Genomic DNA, 18757 nt, shown 5'->3' with positions numbered 1-18757 from the left:
ACGATATTTAGGATGTTTTAGAAAAATCACCCATTCTCTCAAACGTTTGTTTCAAACAACAATTAAGCAGACTTCAGTTTTGTGTTCAAATTTTAAGCGTCTCTCGCCAGGATAATTTTTTTTTAATTTATTCCGGGAATATAATACGCTTCTGTGGCAAAAAGAAAAAAAAAATTTGGTTTACATCGTATTGCGCGTTTGGATGATTGTTTTTTTTTTAGTTTCACGTTCGTCAGATTTTTAATTTGACAGTTTTTATACTATTCGTTCACGTGACGTTGACATTTCTGTATCAAAAACTATAAAATAAAAAACAGGCCTCCAATTATCTGAATTAACGAGACAACATATTCTTGGAATTTTGTTAAAAATTACCAAAGCGATGGCTCTTTTCTAAGACCCGTTGGTGCTAAAGATCCATTAGTAGTTCAACGAGTACGAATCCAGAATGAATACTTCGACGATAAAAAATTGGTAAAAAAATAACAGCGACTTCGGTTTTTCAGGAGAGAGTTTATTGCCTGATATATTCACCACGTGCGAAGAAATACACGATGGATACATTACGAGGTAAAGTTGCGAATGATCGATTGTGTTAAATTTTCGTACGTGAAAAAAAATATGCAGGGAATGCTGAATGATATTCAATTTCACGCTAAGCGAAGAGAGTTTTTCGCGAAGGTGAAAGTCGGGGGTGAAAAATGTCGGAGAAAATTTAACGGGGGTAAAGTGAGTACGACGAGGCTGAAGCTAGCAGCCAGAATTAGCTCATAAGGTAACGAAGTCCAGTGCATAATCAAAATTATGTAAAACACCTTGAGTTCCCGATACTTTTACAGAATTATGAGGATAAAAGTGAACTGCACGCGGAGAAAGGAGTTTATTTACCGTTGACAAACGTATATTTGAATTTGGCGAAAGAAACGTTCTGTTATTATCGTCAAATTTCAGTTCAACCAAATAACGATTGTCAAGAGTTAACAAATCACACGCGGCTCGACTAAAATTTGGTAACGACAACGAAACCTTAATTTCGTCACATCGAAGCACACGTTCGTTAACGTTAAATAAACCCTTTCCTCGTTGCATTATTCCATCTCGAAAAAGTTTGACACGTTTGACTGCCAACTTCAGCCTCGCGCGAGTACGATAACACAGCTCTACAAAATAAATACTTTTTTTTGTTGCTCTGATTTTTTCTGTGAATCCTGGTGTTTGAGAACGTAAAACTTACGAATATAATTATGATTATATTAGATTGGCTCTGGTTTTTATGTTATTGTAGTATTGTATTCGAGATGACTCAATGTTTAAAGGCGAATTTCTCTTGAACGGTTAAAGTTCTATATCAGTAGTTTTTTATAGAGCGTGAAATTTCCTATAAGAATCTGTTAATACAGATAGTTTATTAGATCTACGTTTAGATGGTTTATATGTCAGACGTTTATGAGATATATTTTTTTCTAAATTTTTTTTACCTGTTATTTAAATGGAAAATGGAAAAAGATCAATATTAAAAGCTCGTATTTGGCTGAGATATTCTATATAAGATGCTCTACCGAAAGTTTGATGCGTGTTTGAGAGAAATTTTTTAATTTTTTTTTTCTCGGAACACCCCAATACCCCCCCTTTCGAAGAAACTTGTTGTGCCCTCTTTTTCATGGCGAGAACAACAAAGTATTACATTTCTTATATTTTTTATACTTCTGCCCGAACAAAGTAAGCATAACTAAGGTTATTGATAGTATTTTTTTGATAAACTTTAGATATTAAAAAAAAGAAATCGAATTTTTCACCTAAACATTGCTTTTTTGAGTCATATATGAAAATGTCGATAAAATAAATAACTAGAGCCAATTTCGAAAAACTACGCTTACTCCTAAGGTCGTTGACATCGAATCTTTCGAAGACGACTCAAATATCAAGAGCAACAAAACCACTGTTGGCCAGTGTAATCGGTTAAATTTTTACTCACCATAGTCTGGTCGAACGACGGCTTGAACCGCCTGGGCGTTCTTTTTGCTACGAATAATCGGTTCGCCTAGGATAGTGAAGTTCCTCGGTCCGACGCGGCTAACAAAAACTAGATACACTTTGCCCCTTTTGATATTTGCCCGTACAACACCCGGAGCACTCACTCCGTCGATTCCACTGTTTTCGCACAAGGTGGACTTCCCGGGAGTTTTATCCCGGAAATGCAATCTCACACTGTCGTTTTTCACCAACGGCTGAAAGCCGCTCTGACTCTTGTATACCCGCTTGACCTCAAAGGTCACCGCGTAGTTGGACTCGGGTTTCCTGGCCGAAGACATGCTCCTGGCCTTACCCTCAAAAACGGTCGGTGCGAGGTACGCCCTGTTCCCGACGTCGACGTCGGGGCACCAGTTCTGTCCCCTTCTCTCCTTGTTCCTTCCCCGCCTGCGCTGTTCCCTCGGGGAATTGTCCCTCGTCCTCGTCCTCTCCTTCCGGTTCTTCGCCGCCCTCGCGACTCGGGGTCTTTCGACCGTAGATTCGGGCCCTTGGACGACCGGAAAGATCGCCGAGTCGGTGTCCCGGGTTTTACCGTGACTCGCGATGACCTCCTCGTATCTCAGTCGCGGAAGGCTGTCGTACCGAAATTTTGATTCCCGTCGCCTGAGCGACGTCGAGCGTCTTTTTACCGCGTTATAGCGATATGGTTCCAGGTGATCCCGACCTTGTCTCGACTCGGTCTCAGAATTTCTTTCCGTCAACGGGAACAGCAACGTTCTCAGGGTATTTCCTGACGTCGATGACGTCCGAGGGGCCGCAACGGCGGATTCTGGGGGCGCGGCGAGAGACAGAGCGCCCCACCAACCGCTAAATAGACCGGCCAAAAAGAGAAATGCCCACATTATCCAATCTGGTTTCGCTTTTTCGCCCGGGGGGTTCACCGCCTCACTCCCCCCCCGATATTTGACCAGAAGTTGGCAATTTTTTCACCGTCTACTGGCACTTTGACGTTGTTGTTTAATTTATTTATTCATTTATTTATTTATCGTTTTATATATTTTCGGGTGCAGGGGGGGGGGGGATGATCGAATCAGTTCGGTCGTTTTTCGTCGTCTAATTATCTCCCGATTTTCTTTCTTTCTTTCTCCTCCACCGCCGCCTCCGCCTCCGAATCTTCCACTTTTACTTCTTATCCTCACTCTTTTTCCGTCTTTCCCGCACGATCGCACAATTTTAGTTTCCACCACTCCTAGACTCTCGTTATCCAATTGCGTACACGAAAAATTTTACACACACATGTACAGATACTTTTATTTATTCATTTATTTACTTTTCTTCAATATATTACACACACACGCACACTTCGTTAAATATACATACATATATATACATATGTATAAATACATACATACATACATATATATATATATATACACACACACACGTTTATACGCACTCCGTTAAAAGTGCATACGCGTATGTGTTACTATTATTATCTAATCGATCTCGCGTTCACGACGTGTTGTACCACTGGTATGTGGTTAAAATTTCCAAACAGACTTTAGGATTTTTAACTTTTATCTTCCGTATTGCCGTCTTCTTCATCGTGAGCTCAATCTCGATATTTTGATAGAGTTCCACGATCCACGTGTCTGTACTCTCCTCACTCTTATCCCCTGTTCGCCTCTTCGACTCTCGGACCACGTGACTCGCTGCTGAAGCTACCGGGACGAGAATCGCGCTTCGCGATAATCCAAGACTTCGGTTGTTGTTCGAATATTCGAATTTCGGCAAATAATTGGCGCGAAAAATGAAACTCCGGAGGTTTTTTTTTCTTTCAAAAGTCTGGGAAAAATTTGATATTCCTTCTGGTGAAAGGCACGCACCGCGTTAGCACGCACGCGTTCATCAGATGTCACACTGTCGCCTAGCTCGGATATCACGTTGCACTTAAGGAGGAGCTGTGTCACCCTTTGCCAGCGTTACTATTTAAATATATCGTCGAGTCTGCCGAGCTGCTAGTTGAAAATCGGAGCGAACCGTGTTCTCGATTCTCACGCCTGATTTATACACTCCAGGAGGGACACCACTTCGCGATAATTTATTCAACGATCGGTTCTATCAATTATCCGTTTGATTATTCGTCGAACTTTTTTCACGAGAAACTCGTGCAGGGATCCTGGTTTTAATTCACGCACAAATTAAACTGCGATACGATTCTTCACCATGTCACAGAACGTGTTTCACGGTTTTTTAATCACGCAATAATCTATCGGGAGGGGTGGCAAAGATTTTTTGAAAATTTTTATCACTCGACACAACGATGATTATTTATACCCGACTTACGACGATGTTGATGAGAAAAAATAAAAAGGGATATCTGGACGAAGAATATTCGACGATAAAAATAGAGCGAGGAAATGAAAACAAATGAGTGGGATTTACAGATAGACAGAGACTGAGAAGTGATTGCGACGGTCGAAAACGTGGCGATAAAATATAGAGGGATGAAAAAAAGATCAGGCTCGTTAATTCTGTGGGGTCTGTAATTTTCTGCGCGTTTGAAAGCTGAGTCGAGGGTATACGATTCGTGTGCGGTGTTAAAATCGGTGTATAATGCGTAGGTCGTAGAGTGCGTTTGTTTAAAATTTCTACTCTTTACTTCCCGGGGACTTGGAACGTTATAATTTGGTATTGTCGCCGTTGCGATATGACATTAATTTTTTTTCCGCCTCCTCGTTTTCTTCCCTCTGCTCGGTCTCCCCTCGATTATCATTTATCTCCGACCACTTATGCTCGTCTCCGATCGGGCGGCACGACGTGTCGGTGGCTGCGTGGGCGCCCGGAGTGCGTGCGACAACGGCGAAAAGATCGGTGCCCCCGTAAGTCGGACACTCGCGGCGGTTCAAATTAGACTGAGCAGGCCGCGTACGCGAGCGAGGCCGGCCACAGAGGCAGCGACTCCTCGCGGACGCCGGTCGAGGCATTGCGCGCGCACGCCGCCGCCTCCGCCGCCTCCGAGCCGCCTCCGAGCCGCCTCCGAGACGTCGTGCCGCTCTTCGCTGCCCCTAAGCGCGATCTCCTCTGTCGCTCGATCCGCTCCTTCCTTTCGGCGCCGCGGCGCTCCCGCCCTTCGCCCTCTCGGCGTCCGTTTCTTTGACGCGCGAAAATACATCGAAAGCTCTCTGCCTCCCAGGCGGGGGCGGGGAGACGACACGCGGCAATTGTCTCTAATGGATAATAACGAAAGCCGCACTGAGAAAAATTCGGTAAAACAGGTATCGTTGAAAAAACTATTTGAATATTGTTGGCATTACGAGAAACGAGGTAAGCGTAACCATTTTGCGCTGTCGTCGATCATTTTTGTGGTAATTGCAACGTAAGATCAGTTTTTTTCGGTTTACTGTACTTTTTTAGTTAAATAAGGATTTAACGTCAATTTATTGTTGCGCAAGCGTTAAATTTTCGCAACAGTTACGAGGAAATATAGTAACAGTGATGATGATGAGAAATAATAGTAACGGATACTAGACTTTCCGGTAACAGCTACAATACTAATTTTCACTTTCTACCTAGAACCATATTTTTCGATTGTGGTGAAAAATGAAAATAGTTAAGGACCGAGCGGTAACCGGAAATAAAAATTTCTCTCAGTGCACAGCGCGCGATTCGGTGGCTGTAGTAACTTCGAACGAAATGTCCTTCCGTTTTGAATTTTGTCTACAATTTTCAAGACGAAGATTGAATGTCCCACGCCGAGGAAAGATATTCTTTGGATACTGAAAGGTTTCTCGATTGACGCAAAAATTTATCGAGCCTCGATATAGATCTGCGGATCGAATTGTACGGAATTTTTTCGATTTCGAACCAGTGAATTATATTCGATAGTTTTATACTCACAGGTAAAACCGTTTTTGTTTTGGAATTGATTCGGAAGCATTGTTTTTCCGAATTTAACGGTCTTGTCTCGAGACGAGACCGTGAAATCAGTTAAAGAATTCGCTGAACACGTATTCTAATTAACATTGCAATCACCTGATAAACTTGAGTACTGAGGCAGGTACGGTTAAATTTTTATTTGCACACCAATCACTGATTCAAAATTTAGCCAAGGAAAATCGATTTTTCACGCAATTCGAAGAAACTGTTTTCTTTCAGACAAATCAAATTGAATTTCGTCGACTAAACACGAATTTGAGAGAGTTGAAAAGTTCATTGTGACAACTCGACGGTTGTATTAGAAAATCAACCGTCTCTAGCAAATTCATTACATAACAAAAATTTTATTTCTCGTATAGAATTTTACTTTTCTATTTTTCTAGGATTTTCTTGCACTAAGACACTTGAGGTTGGTGATTTGTTTCTTTATTACATTCAATGACTTGAACAAATCCTTTTTCTGTAAATAAGCGTAATCCTTATCAGGTTGTTTAGCCGATGAAGTGATCTCGACGTATCATTCAAACTTCTCCCAAGAAATAATTGATCAAGTGAAATATTAGTTTTTCACTCAATTTCGTCAGTCCGTATACTTAGAATCGTGAACCTAGAACGCATTCGTCCGAGAGTAATTGCCAATTGAGAGAATTCGATGGAGCGACGAATCCGTCGTGTCGCCTATCCTTTATCGAATCGACGTTTCTTCAGAGGTTATATAATGGCCCTTAATTACCCTGTTTTTCCTCCCTTTTAAAATACGAAAGACATTTATTACGGCGAACGGCGATCACCCTCATTTATAATACCTATTTTTGTACCCATCAATTCAAAATTCGATTTGATTAGGCCGGTTCCCTCATCTTTCTCATTCGTTGCTCGATTTTTAATTTTCAACACCCTGCGTGAAACGAGGAGATTTTAAACGTTTAAACGATTTTACAATTAAAAACGGATGATCCTCTATCTCCAGGTTGCGGTTCGACTGAACTCCGGTTACATCATACACACCGCAAGTAGGTCTCAAGCAGGAAAACGGACGTAGGTCAGTGTTTATCTCGAGTTTTATCTACGTCCGGCAACTCAAGTTCACCTTTCATACTTCGCGTGGTGAATTGCATGATCGTCTTTCCAGCTAAGCCTTCGTATTTAATTAACCACTCGCAAAAATACGCCATTTTGCTACAATATTCTTGAAAAATTTTCTCAAATAACGAATCGCTTCATTTCCTACGCAGCAGCTGAGTAACTGTTTTATATTCTCAACGTGACCCAATTAACACTGATATCCAATTACCGTTGGAAGCAATATCCTCATTTGTTGCAGGATAACTTCGATCTCTCAATCCAGCGCGTGACGATTTGAATAAATCAGGATCCAAGCCGATTCAAATACCTGTGAAATTGTGGTTGTATGATACGAAGACTTAACTTGACTTTGAAAACGATCGAGACAATACATGCCGGTCAAGTAATTTGAGAAAACTGAAACGCGAATGACGATAAAAGTGGGAAAGTTGCCCGAAATGGTTGAGAATCGTTTATCAGCGATTCCGCGGAGTACAAGTTTGTTACCCTGTCAAAGTTAAGGAGAATAAGGATGATTGGACTTGCAGCTACAACGAAGTCCGAACTGCAAAGCCCAAACCACGGGTGGCGAGCAATGAAATTTAGCACTCGGCTTATCGATAAACACTTTCAATGCCGGCGAATTGTTGTACAGCAAGTCTCGCTCGCTGTTATGTGTACAGCAGCCTCGGGCCAGTCGCTAGAGGGCAAGTTAAATCGAATCTGGTAACTGCAGAAACGAAGAAGAAACTCCGACCGAAAGAACTTCGCCCCGAACTTTGATCCCTTATAAATCAATGCGACTATCGCTCGACCTAGGCTGAATTTTGGCGTATCGTTTTTGCGCGCTTCAGCGGAAGTGTATAATTGAATATTGAACCAGAATGAAATTTCATTACAGATACAGTGGAATTTATGACGTTCGAATTCAGGGTATATTTGAAAGATTCGAAATACATGTGAAAAAGAACTTGTCAACGAATCTTTATATTGCTGTTTCGAAAAACTCGGGCGATGATCGTGGAAAAGTTTTGACGAGAAAGTAAGAATTTTACGGAATTTTAAATTCAAGTGATTTTGCGTGGAAAATTGCCATGTGAAATTTTTACTTTTCATCATCTTTGGTGATTTAAGAAAAGTACTGAGTTAGATTTAAAATCACTTTTTCCAATTTCAACGAATCCTTACGTCTTCGAACCTCTGGAATCCCAAAAACAGGTTTTTAGAAATATGTCGGTTTGTCGATCAGTCCGACAAATTTCCACAATGATCTCCGAAAGGGCTGGTTAGAAAAATCTAAAACTTACAGGATTTCAAAACGACATGATGGGCATGAAAAATAGCCATGTTCCATTTAATTTGAACTTTCAGTTCTACCTGAAATGAATCGATTTTCAATGTTTACCGACAAACATATACTTTTTGCCCCTTATTACTTTCTCTAAACGATTACGTTTTTCCCAGTGTTTTATACATTTTTTGTTTGTCAGAAATGTTGTTTCTAATTCTTTTGTCAAAACTTTTTCATTAAAGTGCCAAGTCCTACCGGTTTCAGTTGTTTCTCTCGGCCGTTTTCAAGATCATCGCGAAAGTTTATCGGACAGATCGAATATCGCGAAAAAACAGTTTTTGCAGATTTTTTTTTTTTTCTTTTTAACGGACGCTTCCATCGAAAACAATTCGAAAGTTTGAGTATTTCGACAGGGTTTATACGAGATTTATAAAAAGTTTGGTACATACAAATAACTGTGAAATGAACAATATATTCCAACAGAAAAAGAGAGTATCAGCTGTACAAGATTTAACTCATACTTGATGGTTAGTTCCGGTAATTAAACTGGTTGTAAAGTAACGAAAAGTACCACGAAAAATATTTTCTTTACGGCTTACTATTCTTCTTTCGATTCATCTATAGTCCGGAAAAAAAAAATGTCACTTACCCTGTTTGTCGTGAAAAAGCGTTGAATTTTTATGAATTGTTCGGTGATCCTCAAAAATATTGCTGCAAGTAACGAAAATTATTCAGAGTCTATGTAAATTTCTCGTGTCAATATCCATACGCATAAATATCCCCTCGGCGAATATACCGGCACGTATTCACATATGCATGCATCTACGTGTGACTTATTCGGGGGGTACAAACCGCGGGATGGAAAGTATGCCAGCGTTCTCGAATACGCCGCGCTTTTTTTTTTATCGCTTTCCTGTTTCGTTTGGTATTTTTATTTTTTTAAATTCGAACAGGAAATAGGAGGTCTGAACGTAAACACGTGAGCCTTATACAGGTGGTGGTAAAAGCGTAGAAAAAGGTCGTGCGAAAAGAGGGGTGCAAACTCGGTATAAAAGTAAAGAAAGAACGAGGTACGCGTAACCATTTTGCGCTATTGCCGATCCTTTTCTGGCAATTGCAACGTAAAATCAGTTTGTGAGGCTTACTGTACTTTTTTAGTTAAATAAGACTTTAACATCAATTTATTGTTGCACAAGCATTAAATATTTGCAACAGTTACAAGAAAATCTAGCAACAGTGATCGTAATGAGAAAGAATAGTAACTATATTTTTCAATTGTGGTAATAAATGAAAATAGTTAAGGACTGAGCGGTATCTATATAAGCGGAACTAAAAATCTCTCTCAGTGCATTACTGATCGACAGAAAAGTAGCATAGCGTAATAAATTACCCATATCGAGGTTTTAAAGGATTGCTTTGTGCCCTCAATAGGAATTATGAGATGTACAGCGATCATTTTGTCATGGACTCGTTGGAACGGTCGCAAGTTCTGCAATTGACTCGAGTTACTCTCGGCGGAATGAGAGAAAATTTAATTCAATATTTTCACGTTAAAAACATGCGAGGTTCTTTCAAAATTGTTGATTTCAGCAGAGACAATAACCGTTGATTGAGTGACGACGAGCATTTGTCAGCGCGTGTACCGAATAAAGGATGTTATTAACTTTTTCTTTGGTACTTTCCTCTCTGTGAAAGGTGATACGCGGCATACCTGAGGCAATTTTTCATTTTCAATTCCGAGGTACGGGGATTGAAGAGAGTATCGTGTAGGCTTCTCATCCACTCCGTGTAACGGCTTCCTTTATCAATCTGGGTTCTCGGTGCAAAAACGCAAAGGTGGAACCGCGACAAAGAGCACATTCCGGCTTCCAAGTCTCACTTCCTCTAAATTTGCTTCTGTATTATATAATTTGCTTTTTAAAGCCCGGGACGAATGTATACATATAAAATTATATATACCTATATATAATATATATATATGCCGTGCAGCCCGCGCGCAGACAGGAGGAATTTAACCAACCAGAATTGCAAACGAAGCCTTGGATGCAATCACGCGCGGTGTCTGTCAGTTGACTGATATAAAATGAACCATCCGACTGCGTGCGAATGTACATACGGACCCACGTATCCGTACAACAAGGTGGATCGCGCATTATATGTTCGCGATGCTGATACACCGATAGGCGTGCATACAGGACTCGAGATCAAAGGAATTCAAATATTGTGATCCAGTGTGTGAAAATATACCTGCGGACGCAGCATCGTACACACGTAAACACGTGCTAACGTGTACTCGAAAAAAATTTGCACACGCGGTATAAATTTCGCCCGGGTTATGAAATATAAAGATGACCTACAAGCGGTGGTATAATTTTAAGCTCCTCCACGGCGTATATCGTAATTACGTTTCGTTATTACATAAAATTATTATCAACTCGCGTTACAACGGATTGTTCAAAATGGTAATGAGTCTTTGTAAGCCGGGTTATAAACGAACGACCACATCGCAATATGTAATGCCGTGCATTAATTGTAACAATCTAAATTTGCATTTAAAAAATGGACAGGGCTGTGGAAAATAAAACAATTAGCGAATTTTATCCAAGAAGGGAAGTACCCACATCGCGCAGGGTGAACGATTTTTATCAAATTTCAACTGGTGAAACTAGATGGAATTTCATTAGAGCCGTACTTTTTTTTCCGTTCCATGAACAGCGATTGATGAGAAATCACGTAGGGTTTGTTTTACAAAAGATTCTTTATTCGTGTTTTTATTACTTTCAAGTACATTTTAATGAAAATATTTTCTTCCAGAAGAATGTATCGGATGAAGTTATCATTGAAAAGATAAAACGATGTAATGCGGTTATTATCATTTTATTATGGATTTCTAAAGAACCTTACCTTTTCCCCAATTCGCGGTCTTTCGCTACTGGAGACTGGTATAATTTTGTATTCTTTTTATTAATCGATATTCAATTATCTGCTCCGATTTTCCGAGGCATGCTGCAATATATACCTGGTTCGCAGCAAAATTAACCGAACCGAAAAATGTTTTCACGAATGTCAACAAAGTATGTTTTCCGAATAAAAATACCGGAATTACAAAGTTTTTTTTTTAACGATATAAATTCATCCGATACACTCTGATGCAAGAAAACAACTTCATTGAAATGTGCTTGAAAATCATGAAAACGCGCATGAAGTTTTTTTTTTTTTTAAACAAACTATACGTGATTTCTCAGAAATCGCTGCTTATGAGAAGGACAAAAAAAAAAAAAAAAAACATACGGGTCCAATGAAATTCGATCTAATTTCACCAGTTCAAAATTTATCAAAATAGGTTACCCCGGATGCGTGTAATCCCGTTTTAAGACCAGAATTAGAGAGATAGGAGATCCTTGCTTCGAAAAGACCAAACGCTAAAATGTTGGAAATTGCACGTATCGTGCAATGCGCTGGAACCAGATGTCAGATGTATCGTATCACCTTATCAACGAATCGACGAATATCGAAAGAAATCGAGTCTTGGTCTTTTACCCAACGATTTGACTTTCCAGCATCCAGCATTTGGTTTCAGAGTTTCTTTTTTATCCCGTAACTAAGTTTTCCTTCCGGTTCAGGGACCTGATGTAAGGAATCAAACTTAACTTTGTACGTGGAAACTCTTGTCACGGTGGATAACAGAGCCTTTATCGGCGAGCGATAAGGTTTTGGAGAGACATGTGTTCTTTCCTCGAGTGTGGCTGAATATTCTCAATTCTAGACACAATGAGGAGGTGAATAAACAACGAAGAACCCTGGCAAGTGTCACTCGGCGTTTGATGGTTCCATTCGAGCGTTTCTATGTTTCGAGTACGTTTTCCGTGCCCACTAAATTTCACGTCAGGTCGTCAATTTGACGCGGTAGAATTTTTGGCGAAAGTTCTTCATGCTCAAAAATAAAACGGGCACCTATCCTTGTACCCTGCAATTCGCCGCGTTACACCGTGAAAAATACACACCATGAGTACCGGAGAGATGTTTTACGTGGTAATACATGAACGTCCGTGGACGGCCTACGGAAGAAGCTGCTCCGTATCACGCGAGGATTGTGAGATTTTCCATTGTTGCGGTTTATCCTTACTTTCAGGTTTAGTTGGCTATTCGGACAACTGGGTTGTCTTGTTATACACACCGCTCTTATTCTAACGCTGACTGAAATCACGTTCTACAGATACAACCCCGAACGTAATCTTCCGGGCGACAAGAGCTCCGCTATTCTTCTCACAACAAGGCACTCGCTCAAATCGCTTCCAGGAGTCACGCGAGCCGTATTTGTTCATCACTATAATTCCCTCTAATAGCGAGATTCATAATTACACACTCCGACCGCTTGATAATAAATTTGGAATACTCAATCTTATGGAATCGTTGCCAACTCCCGTCGACGTTTAGAAAATATGTAAAAACTGATTGGTGTGGACTACTGTATAAAACAATTTTAGTGGCCAATTAGGAAATTCAAAATTCGATATAGTTTCAGATTGACAAAAAATTATGCAGTCTATAAAAGTCTACAGTGCATCCTGCTAACGGTGTTTGGAAACGAAATCAGTTAACAATTTTGATACTGAACAAGGATCAAGTCTCATGGAACAAAATCAGATTACCTGTTACTTGAGTTTTCTTGTTTTTGTAAAATAACACCTTGTTGTCCCTTTGGATATGTTGCCTTATTTAACAACAAATATCTATAGTTTTCCGAGGAGGATTCCCCTCAGAGCCGTAACGCGAAACATTGAGTTCCATTCATTTTGACCATTGACACCGAGAATTCCACATATATCATCAAGATAAGGTCGAGAAAACATTTAAGATACCACAAAAGGTAGGATAATAGATGTTAGCGGATGTAAGAGACGTCCCATCTTGTCTCATTCCGGGTCGTCTGGTCGCGTTGACGAGGTAATATTTATCTCAGCAATTCCCTTTCCGTCCTTCAAATTTCAATCCAATCGCCGTAGGCGCCTACAGCACATCAACCTCCGGGTTTCCTCATTTGAATTGCAAACCCGGTGTGCTCCGTGGCTCATAATAACGCGAGTGGCACCGTAGCGATCCGTCGAACCGAAACCGAAACGCGGCTGGTCGGTTTACCTTTTAGAACGGACGTGGGTCCATCGTTAACCGAATACCGGGTGCGAGGGTGTTCCGGGACAAATGGTGAATGAAACCCAATTTTAAAGCCCCAATATATATCCCGATTTTATTTCATTGACAAAGGTAGCAATTTGCCAACGGGCATCCGTTCCCCCAGCTTTTCTCGGGGGAACTACCGGCGGACCCTCGAGGATCCTGGAGTTTGGCACGGACCGGCGGGAAGAGGAGCGACAGTTTAGCCCCATTAGGGTATTTACGGATTGGCCACCAGGCGCCTCCCGGCAGTCGCCGACGAGGGTTGGATTTGAGAGAGGACAACCGGAGCTCCGGAGGAGCTGACGCTCGCTACTCCCGGCACGCGACCGCTCACCCTTACACTGACCTGGCTCAGCTCACTCTTACCCTACGCCCGGGGCCCTCCTGACCCTGATCCTTGCCCGATGTCGGCCGTATTTTCAGTTCGACGACACGGCGCCTTTGCATTGCACGCCAGGGGAAATTCCTGAAACCAAACATCCTGCCCTTTGACGAATGTAGTCATTGCCCGATGATCACTGCAGGCTATACGTGGGAAGTACGGAAGTGCGGAAGATCCGGTTGAAAGGATCGAGAATTAAATCGACCGAGCGCTGATTGGACTCGATTTTCAAGCTGACCTTGGCCAATACTTTACCCAGCCTTGAGATTCTAATCGATAATCGTACGTGGCCTTGGAGAAGTACAAACTCGATAGCCGAGTGAAGAATTCGTCGGGGATGGTCAATTTTGGCAGGGAAAAAACCGTTAGGGTTCTTTTAGCGACGTTTCGGCTGGGAATCTAATTTTATAGTAAAAGTTAAACGGAGGAAACTTACATTAAAAGACATTCGTAAGCGTTTAGGTGTTCACCATACGATTGCCATGGAGGAAGTGCGATGATAAACAGGTATTGCGTATGGCTGACCATATTTCTGTGTTAACAATGTTGTATCGCGTAGTCAAACAGAGTCAAGATGGTAAGTGTGCGAAAATTGAATTCAAGTTAGCTAGAGGTTTGAGATAATGGTTTGAGTTAATTTCCATTGTTTACCATGTCAGAATACAGATGGCAGCGATTTTTTATGTCAGTTCTTTGATTGACTGTATCATTCGTGGAACTCGATAGCCTGGAACTGAGGTGAAATCGTAAGCTAATATATTTGAATACCTTCACGGCGCACTTTCATATTGCCACTACGCAAGGATCCTCCGGTAATATTCTCGCCCAGCTCCGAGCGAGTCATCTTCGGCGACGTCACGCCATGTTTCCCGGCTAGGTTTGAACATTTTTCAAAACACTCCCTTCCCAATATCAGTCTCCATACACTGAGAAAAATTTCATTTGCTGCAGTAACGCGATTAGCAGACCTATGAAAATTCATAATTATTCACCGAACTTTAAGGCGAAAGCTCTAAGCTTTGAGTAAAACGCGGAATTAAATAACTCAGGTTGGATTGAAAACATCTCGAGGGTACTTTCCAAAATATCTTTATAATATTAACGCTTCGATTGATTTTTCTTCCCTTTGAATTTCAAAGATCAGTATCAAGATCCTACACCGAGAAAAATTTCATTTGTTGCAGTAACTGGAAAAATTGAGTAAAACAGGTATCTTTAAAAAAACTGTTTAAATATTGTTGGAATTACGAAAAACGAGGTACGCCTAACCATTTTGCACTATTGTCGATCCTATTTTCGGTAATTGCAACGCAAAATCAGTTTGTTCGGCTTACTGTACTTTTTTTAGTTAAATAAGGCTTTAACATTAATTTATTGTTGCGCAAGCATTAAATTTTCGCAACAGTTACAAGAAAATCTAGCAACAGTGATCGTAGTGAGAAAGAATAGTAACGGATACTGGACTTTCCGTTAACAGCTAGAAAACTAATTTTCATTTTCTACCTAGAACTATATTTTTCAATTGTGGTAAAAAATAAAAATAGTTAAGGGGACTGAGCGGTAACGGGAACTAAAAATTTCTCTCAGTGTACCAATACCTCTTTGGGTCTTCCCTCTTCTCCGTCGCTTTCCCTGCAGCTCTCTCTCTCCCTTGTTCGCTTTTCATCCCTCTTCCACTTATCCTCCCTCCCCCCCCCCCCCCCCCCCCAGCCCACCCCCTCGCTCGTGCGTCTCGTAGAAAAGAAACGCGCACGCACGTTTGTCGACTTCCGGTCTCCTGAAAGAACCCGCCTAGCTCCCTCGACTAGACAGAGAAGCATTGTGGCCGGTGCACCTGGTGCTACGTATCCGATGCTGCATGTCTGTTGGCATGTTTTGAAACGAGTCTCTGGAGCGCGTGCCGGCTCTTAGCGAGCGCTTTGTCCTTTGGGAAATGTTCGGAAAGCGGGGTTGGGCTCCCTCTGGTGAATTTGATCTCCTAATCGACTCCCCCACTTGATTTCAACACACACACCGCGTTTAGTTCACTCTGCACGATTGTCGCCAGTGTCTAAAATTCCGAAACACCGTTTTCGATTCAATACAATCCACGGACCGCTTTTCTCTTACGATGATTATTTCCAAACTATATTACGTCCGAACAATATTATCGAAATTAAATTTCTCCAATCGACAATAGACGTCTTCTTGTCACAGGTTCCTAGTTATTCCTAACGATTGTAAAGAAATTTTGATTTCACTTTAGAGTCATTTTTTTCCAAAGTTTATTGCAGAACCGTAGCTAAACGAAGGTTTCAACGAATACAGTCAAAATACTTCTCGAATCGTTCCGACGATACCATCAATCGAATATGCGATGTGAAAATTGACGCGAATGTTTGCATAAACCTTGTTATCGTTTCTTGGCTTTGGGATGGAACGTCGACATCCAATGGAAAAAAAAGGTTTCACCCCGCCATTGAAGAATAGGTTCAACGATCCACGAAGGCTTGGCCGGGGCCTTACGAAGCTTGTAAACGCATTGCCGGAGTTGGATTTGAGATGAAAAGTGAAAAATTAAGGAGCGGGGTGCGCAGTGTTTCAACCGCAGGCCCGTTTTCCCCCAATATCAAGTCCCGAAGGGTGGTTCTTGCTCAGAAATACGATCCCAGTTGCTGCCACGCGTCTGTTGCTACTGTCAAAACACGTCTCCGCTTCGCCTCGCTCCGCGTATTTCGTACGAAGGCTGTTTAGCCTCCGTTTTTCTCCCTCCCGCCCCGCCATAGTCAGAAACAGGACTCGTCCTGGCTTCGAACCTTTGTAATCCCCAATTCTATTACGCACCAAGTACTACCCTCGAAAGAGCTCGAGTGTGTGACTCGCGCGCCTGCGTTAATATTTTAATTTTCGTTCAAACTCGAGTCCCGTCGACCCTCGTAAAACAAGGAATACAGCAGAACGTGTCCCTTCTGCAAGAGTTGGGACGAGGACGTCACCACGCGCTGGAAAAATAAAATATGTAATGACAAATCGTTTTCCAGCTCACGCGGACGAACCTTTTGTACGGTTGTGTTGTTGTTGTTGTTATTGTTATTTTTTATTATTTTTTATTTATATATATTTTCAACCCCTGGGCGGGAGAGTCAGAGGGTGAGATGAAAATATACATCCGTGAATTTTGCCCCCTCGCTGCAATTACGTGACAAACGCCTTTCGTTTATTGAAAAAGTTTTCACGTTCGGATGTGAACTTGACGGATGTTGATGCTAATTCGTTGAGATTCTTTGCCCAGGGTGAATGATTTTCATCGTAATCGGAATTAGTCCGAATTGAAGGAAATATTTTAAGCGCAACTGTGAAGAAGGATTTTTATATTAACTTTTTTGGACGATGACTCGATCCGCGAGGCGTTCTCATTCTCAGATTCGCCGTAATGGGCGCGACTTCACCGATGAAATGAATCTTGTTTACACGGGTGACAAAATGACTGGGTTGAATAATCGCAAATACGTATCAATTCTGATTAACACGCGGTTGATAAGTGGATTGAATGACTCATACTCCCAGATAAAAGCAACTACTACACGACGTTTCATCGGCGCGATAAAAATTGCACAGTCGCGAGGTCGGCTTTAATCGTTCAATTATACTACGGACGGGGATTATTTTATTATTTAAGATATTGCAACGTCGAGGAAAAATCATCATTTTACTCGAAATTAGATGAACCGAAATTCCTGTTGGAAATCATCAGACCCGAAAGTGAAGATTAAGAAACCCAAGATCGAGAGAGCAAGTTAATTTTGCCAGTGACTCGCCTGTCATGAATTTATGATAGAATCGTACATTCGGTTCTTATTTCCACCTATTTCAAGACTTTGAAGTACTTCAATCCATGGTTGAATTTACATGTAAAAAGTTACTGTCAAGCTTGAGCTTTCTTCACAGATTTGCGGTTAATTGGATAGAAGTTGAACAAGCCTCCAAGAATTTTATGATCGGCAGGTTGCTGCCTGGTTCGGAATCAACGACCTTGGCTTCCTTCTGAGAAATAATACATATTTTCTTTATCTCTGACGTAATTGCGTTGTGATGCGAATAGAGTGTGTCTACATCGTTGCAGTTGGATCTCTCGGATAACGTACGTCTCTACGTATAGTTGTTAACGAGTTTCCCATGTTCCTTTGTACTTCTAAATACGTGTGCACGTACGTGTAATCACCAAGTGCACTTGGAGCGCCATATAAAGTACGTCCGTATACAGGGTGTCTCAATTAGTCGTTTCAAACAGGCTCGAGTGTACCGTCACAGTTACGTCGTGCATAATTATTGCGAAAAAATCAAGCCCGTGGATGAGATGAAAGCGGATCCGGATCAGTCCACACTTGAAACATCACTTTGTGCTTTGCGTCGATGATGTCCGCGTCCGCTGCGGTGATATTTTGCATCATTTTAAAGATATTGAGGGACTTTGAGTCCCAATTCCCGCTTAACCCTTTCAGGCACAGTGGGATGCTCGGTGTCCCACTTAAAAAATTTCCATCGCTTAGCCTTATCGCAGTTTAACAATAATTCTGACTTCAGATTTGTAATCAGTGACTCGAAAAAACCTCCGAGGAACAAGTTTTGGTCAGAATCGTCCACTTTTTATAGTTTTTTCGACCTTACATCCGCCATGTTGGATTTAGAAATCATCAAATTTTGACTTCAGATTCGTGATCAGCGAGTAACAAAACTCGCGTCAAAATGTTGAGTGAATAAATGTGTGACTGAAGTCGGTTTAGATATTTTGAAATATCTATTTTTTCGTATGCATAAAATGATAGCTAAACATGTCGAGAATATGATATCGAATGCTTGGAAAGAAATTCGACGTATTTCCGATGCTCTCGCTCCTACGTTCAATGCCGAAGTGCGCTGAAACTTTGAAACGCGTTTTTCTCTTAACCACA

The 18757-nt window shown here is 41.3% G+C and overlaps 1 protein-coding gene across 2 annotated transcripts in view; it reads right to left on the bottom strand.

Annotated features, from left to right (window-relative positions):
• The window catches only part of vn (membrane-bound neuregulin protein vein), a 271457-nt gene extending 266594 nt beyond the window's left edge, over nucleotides 1-4863 (bottom strand). For both annotated transcript variants that reach the window (XM_046620013.1, XM_046620004.2), the window contains exon 1: nucleotides 1976-4863. In XM_046620013.1, the coding sequence (XP_046475969.1) occupies nucleotides 1976-2873 (898 nt within the window). In that variant the 5' untranslated portion in view covers nucleotides 2874-4863. The remainder of the gene's footprint in view (nucleotides 1-1975) is intronic.
• Between the last annotated feature and the right edge of the window lie 13894 nt (nucleotides 4864-18757).

This window comes from Neodiprion pinetum, chromosome 1 (genome assembly GCF_021155775.2).
Source record: "Neodiprion pinetum isolate iyNeoPine1 chromosome 1, iyNeoPine1.2, whole genome shotgun sequence".
Lineage (NCBI taxonomy): Eukaryota > Metazoa > Arthropoda > Insecta > Hymenoptera > Diprionidae > Neodiprion > Neodiprion pinetum.
The sequence above is the reverse complement of the archived record's forward strand: the minus strand, read 5'-3'. Positions and strand labels throughout refer to the sequence as shown.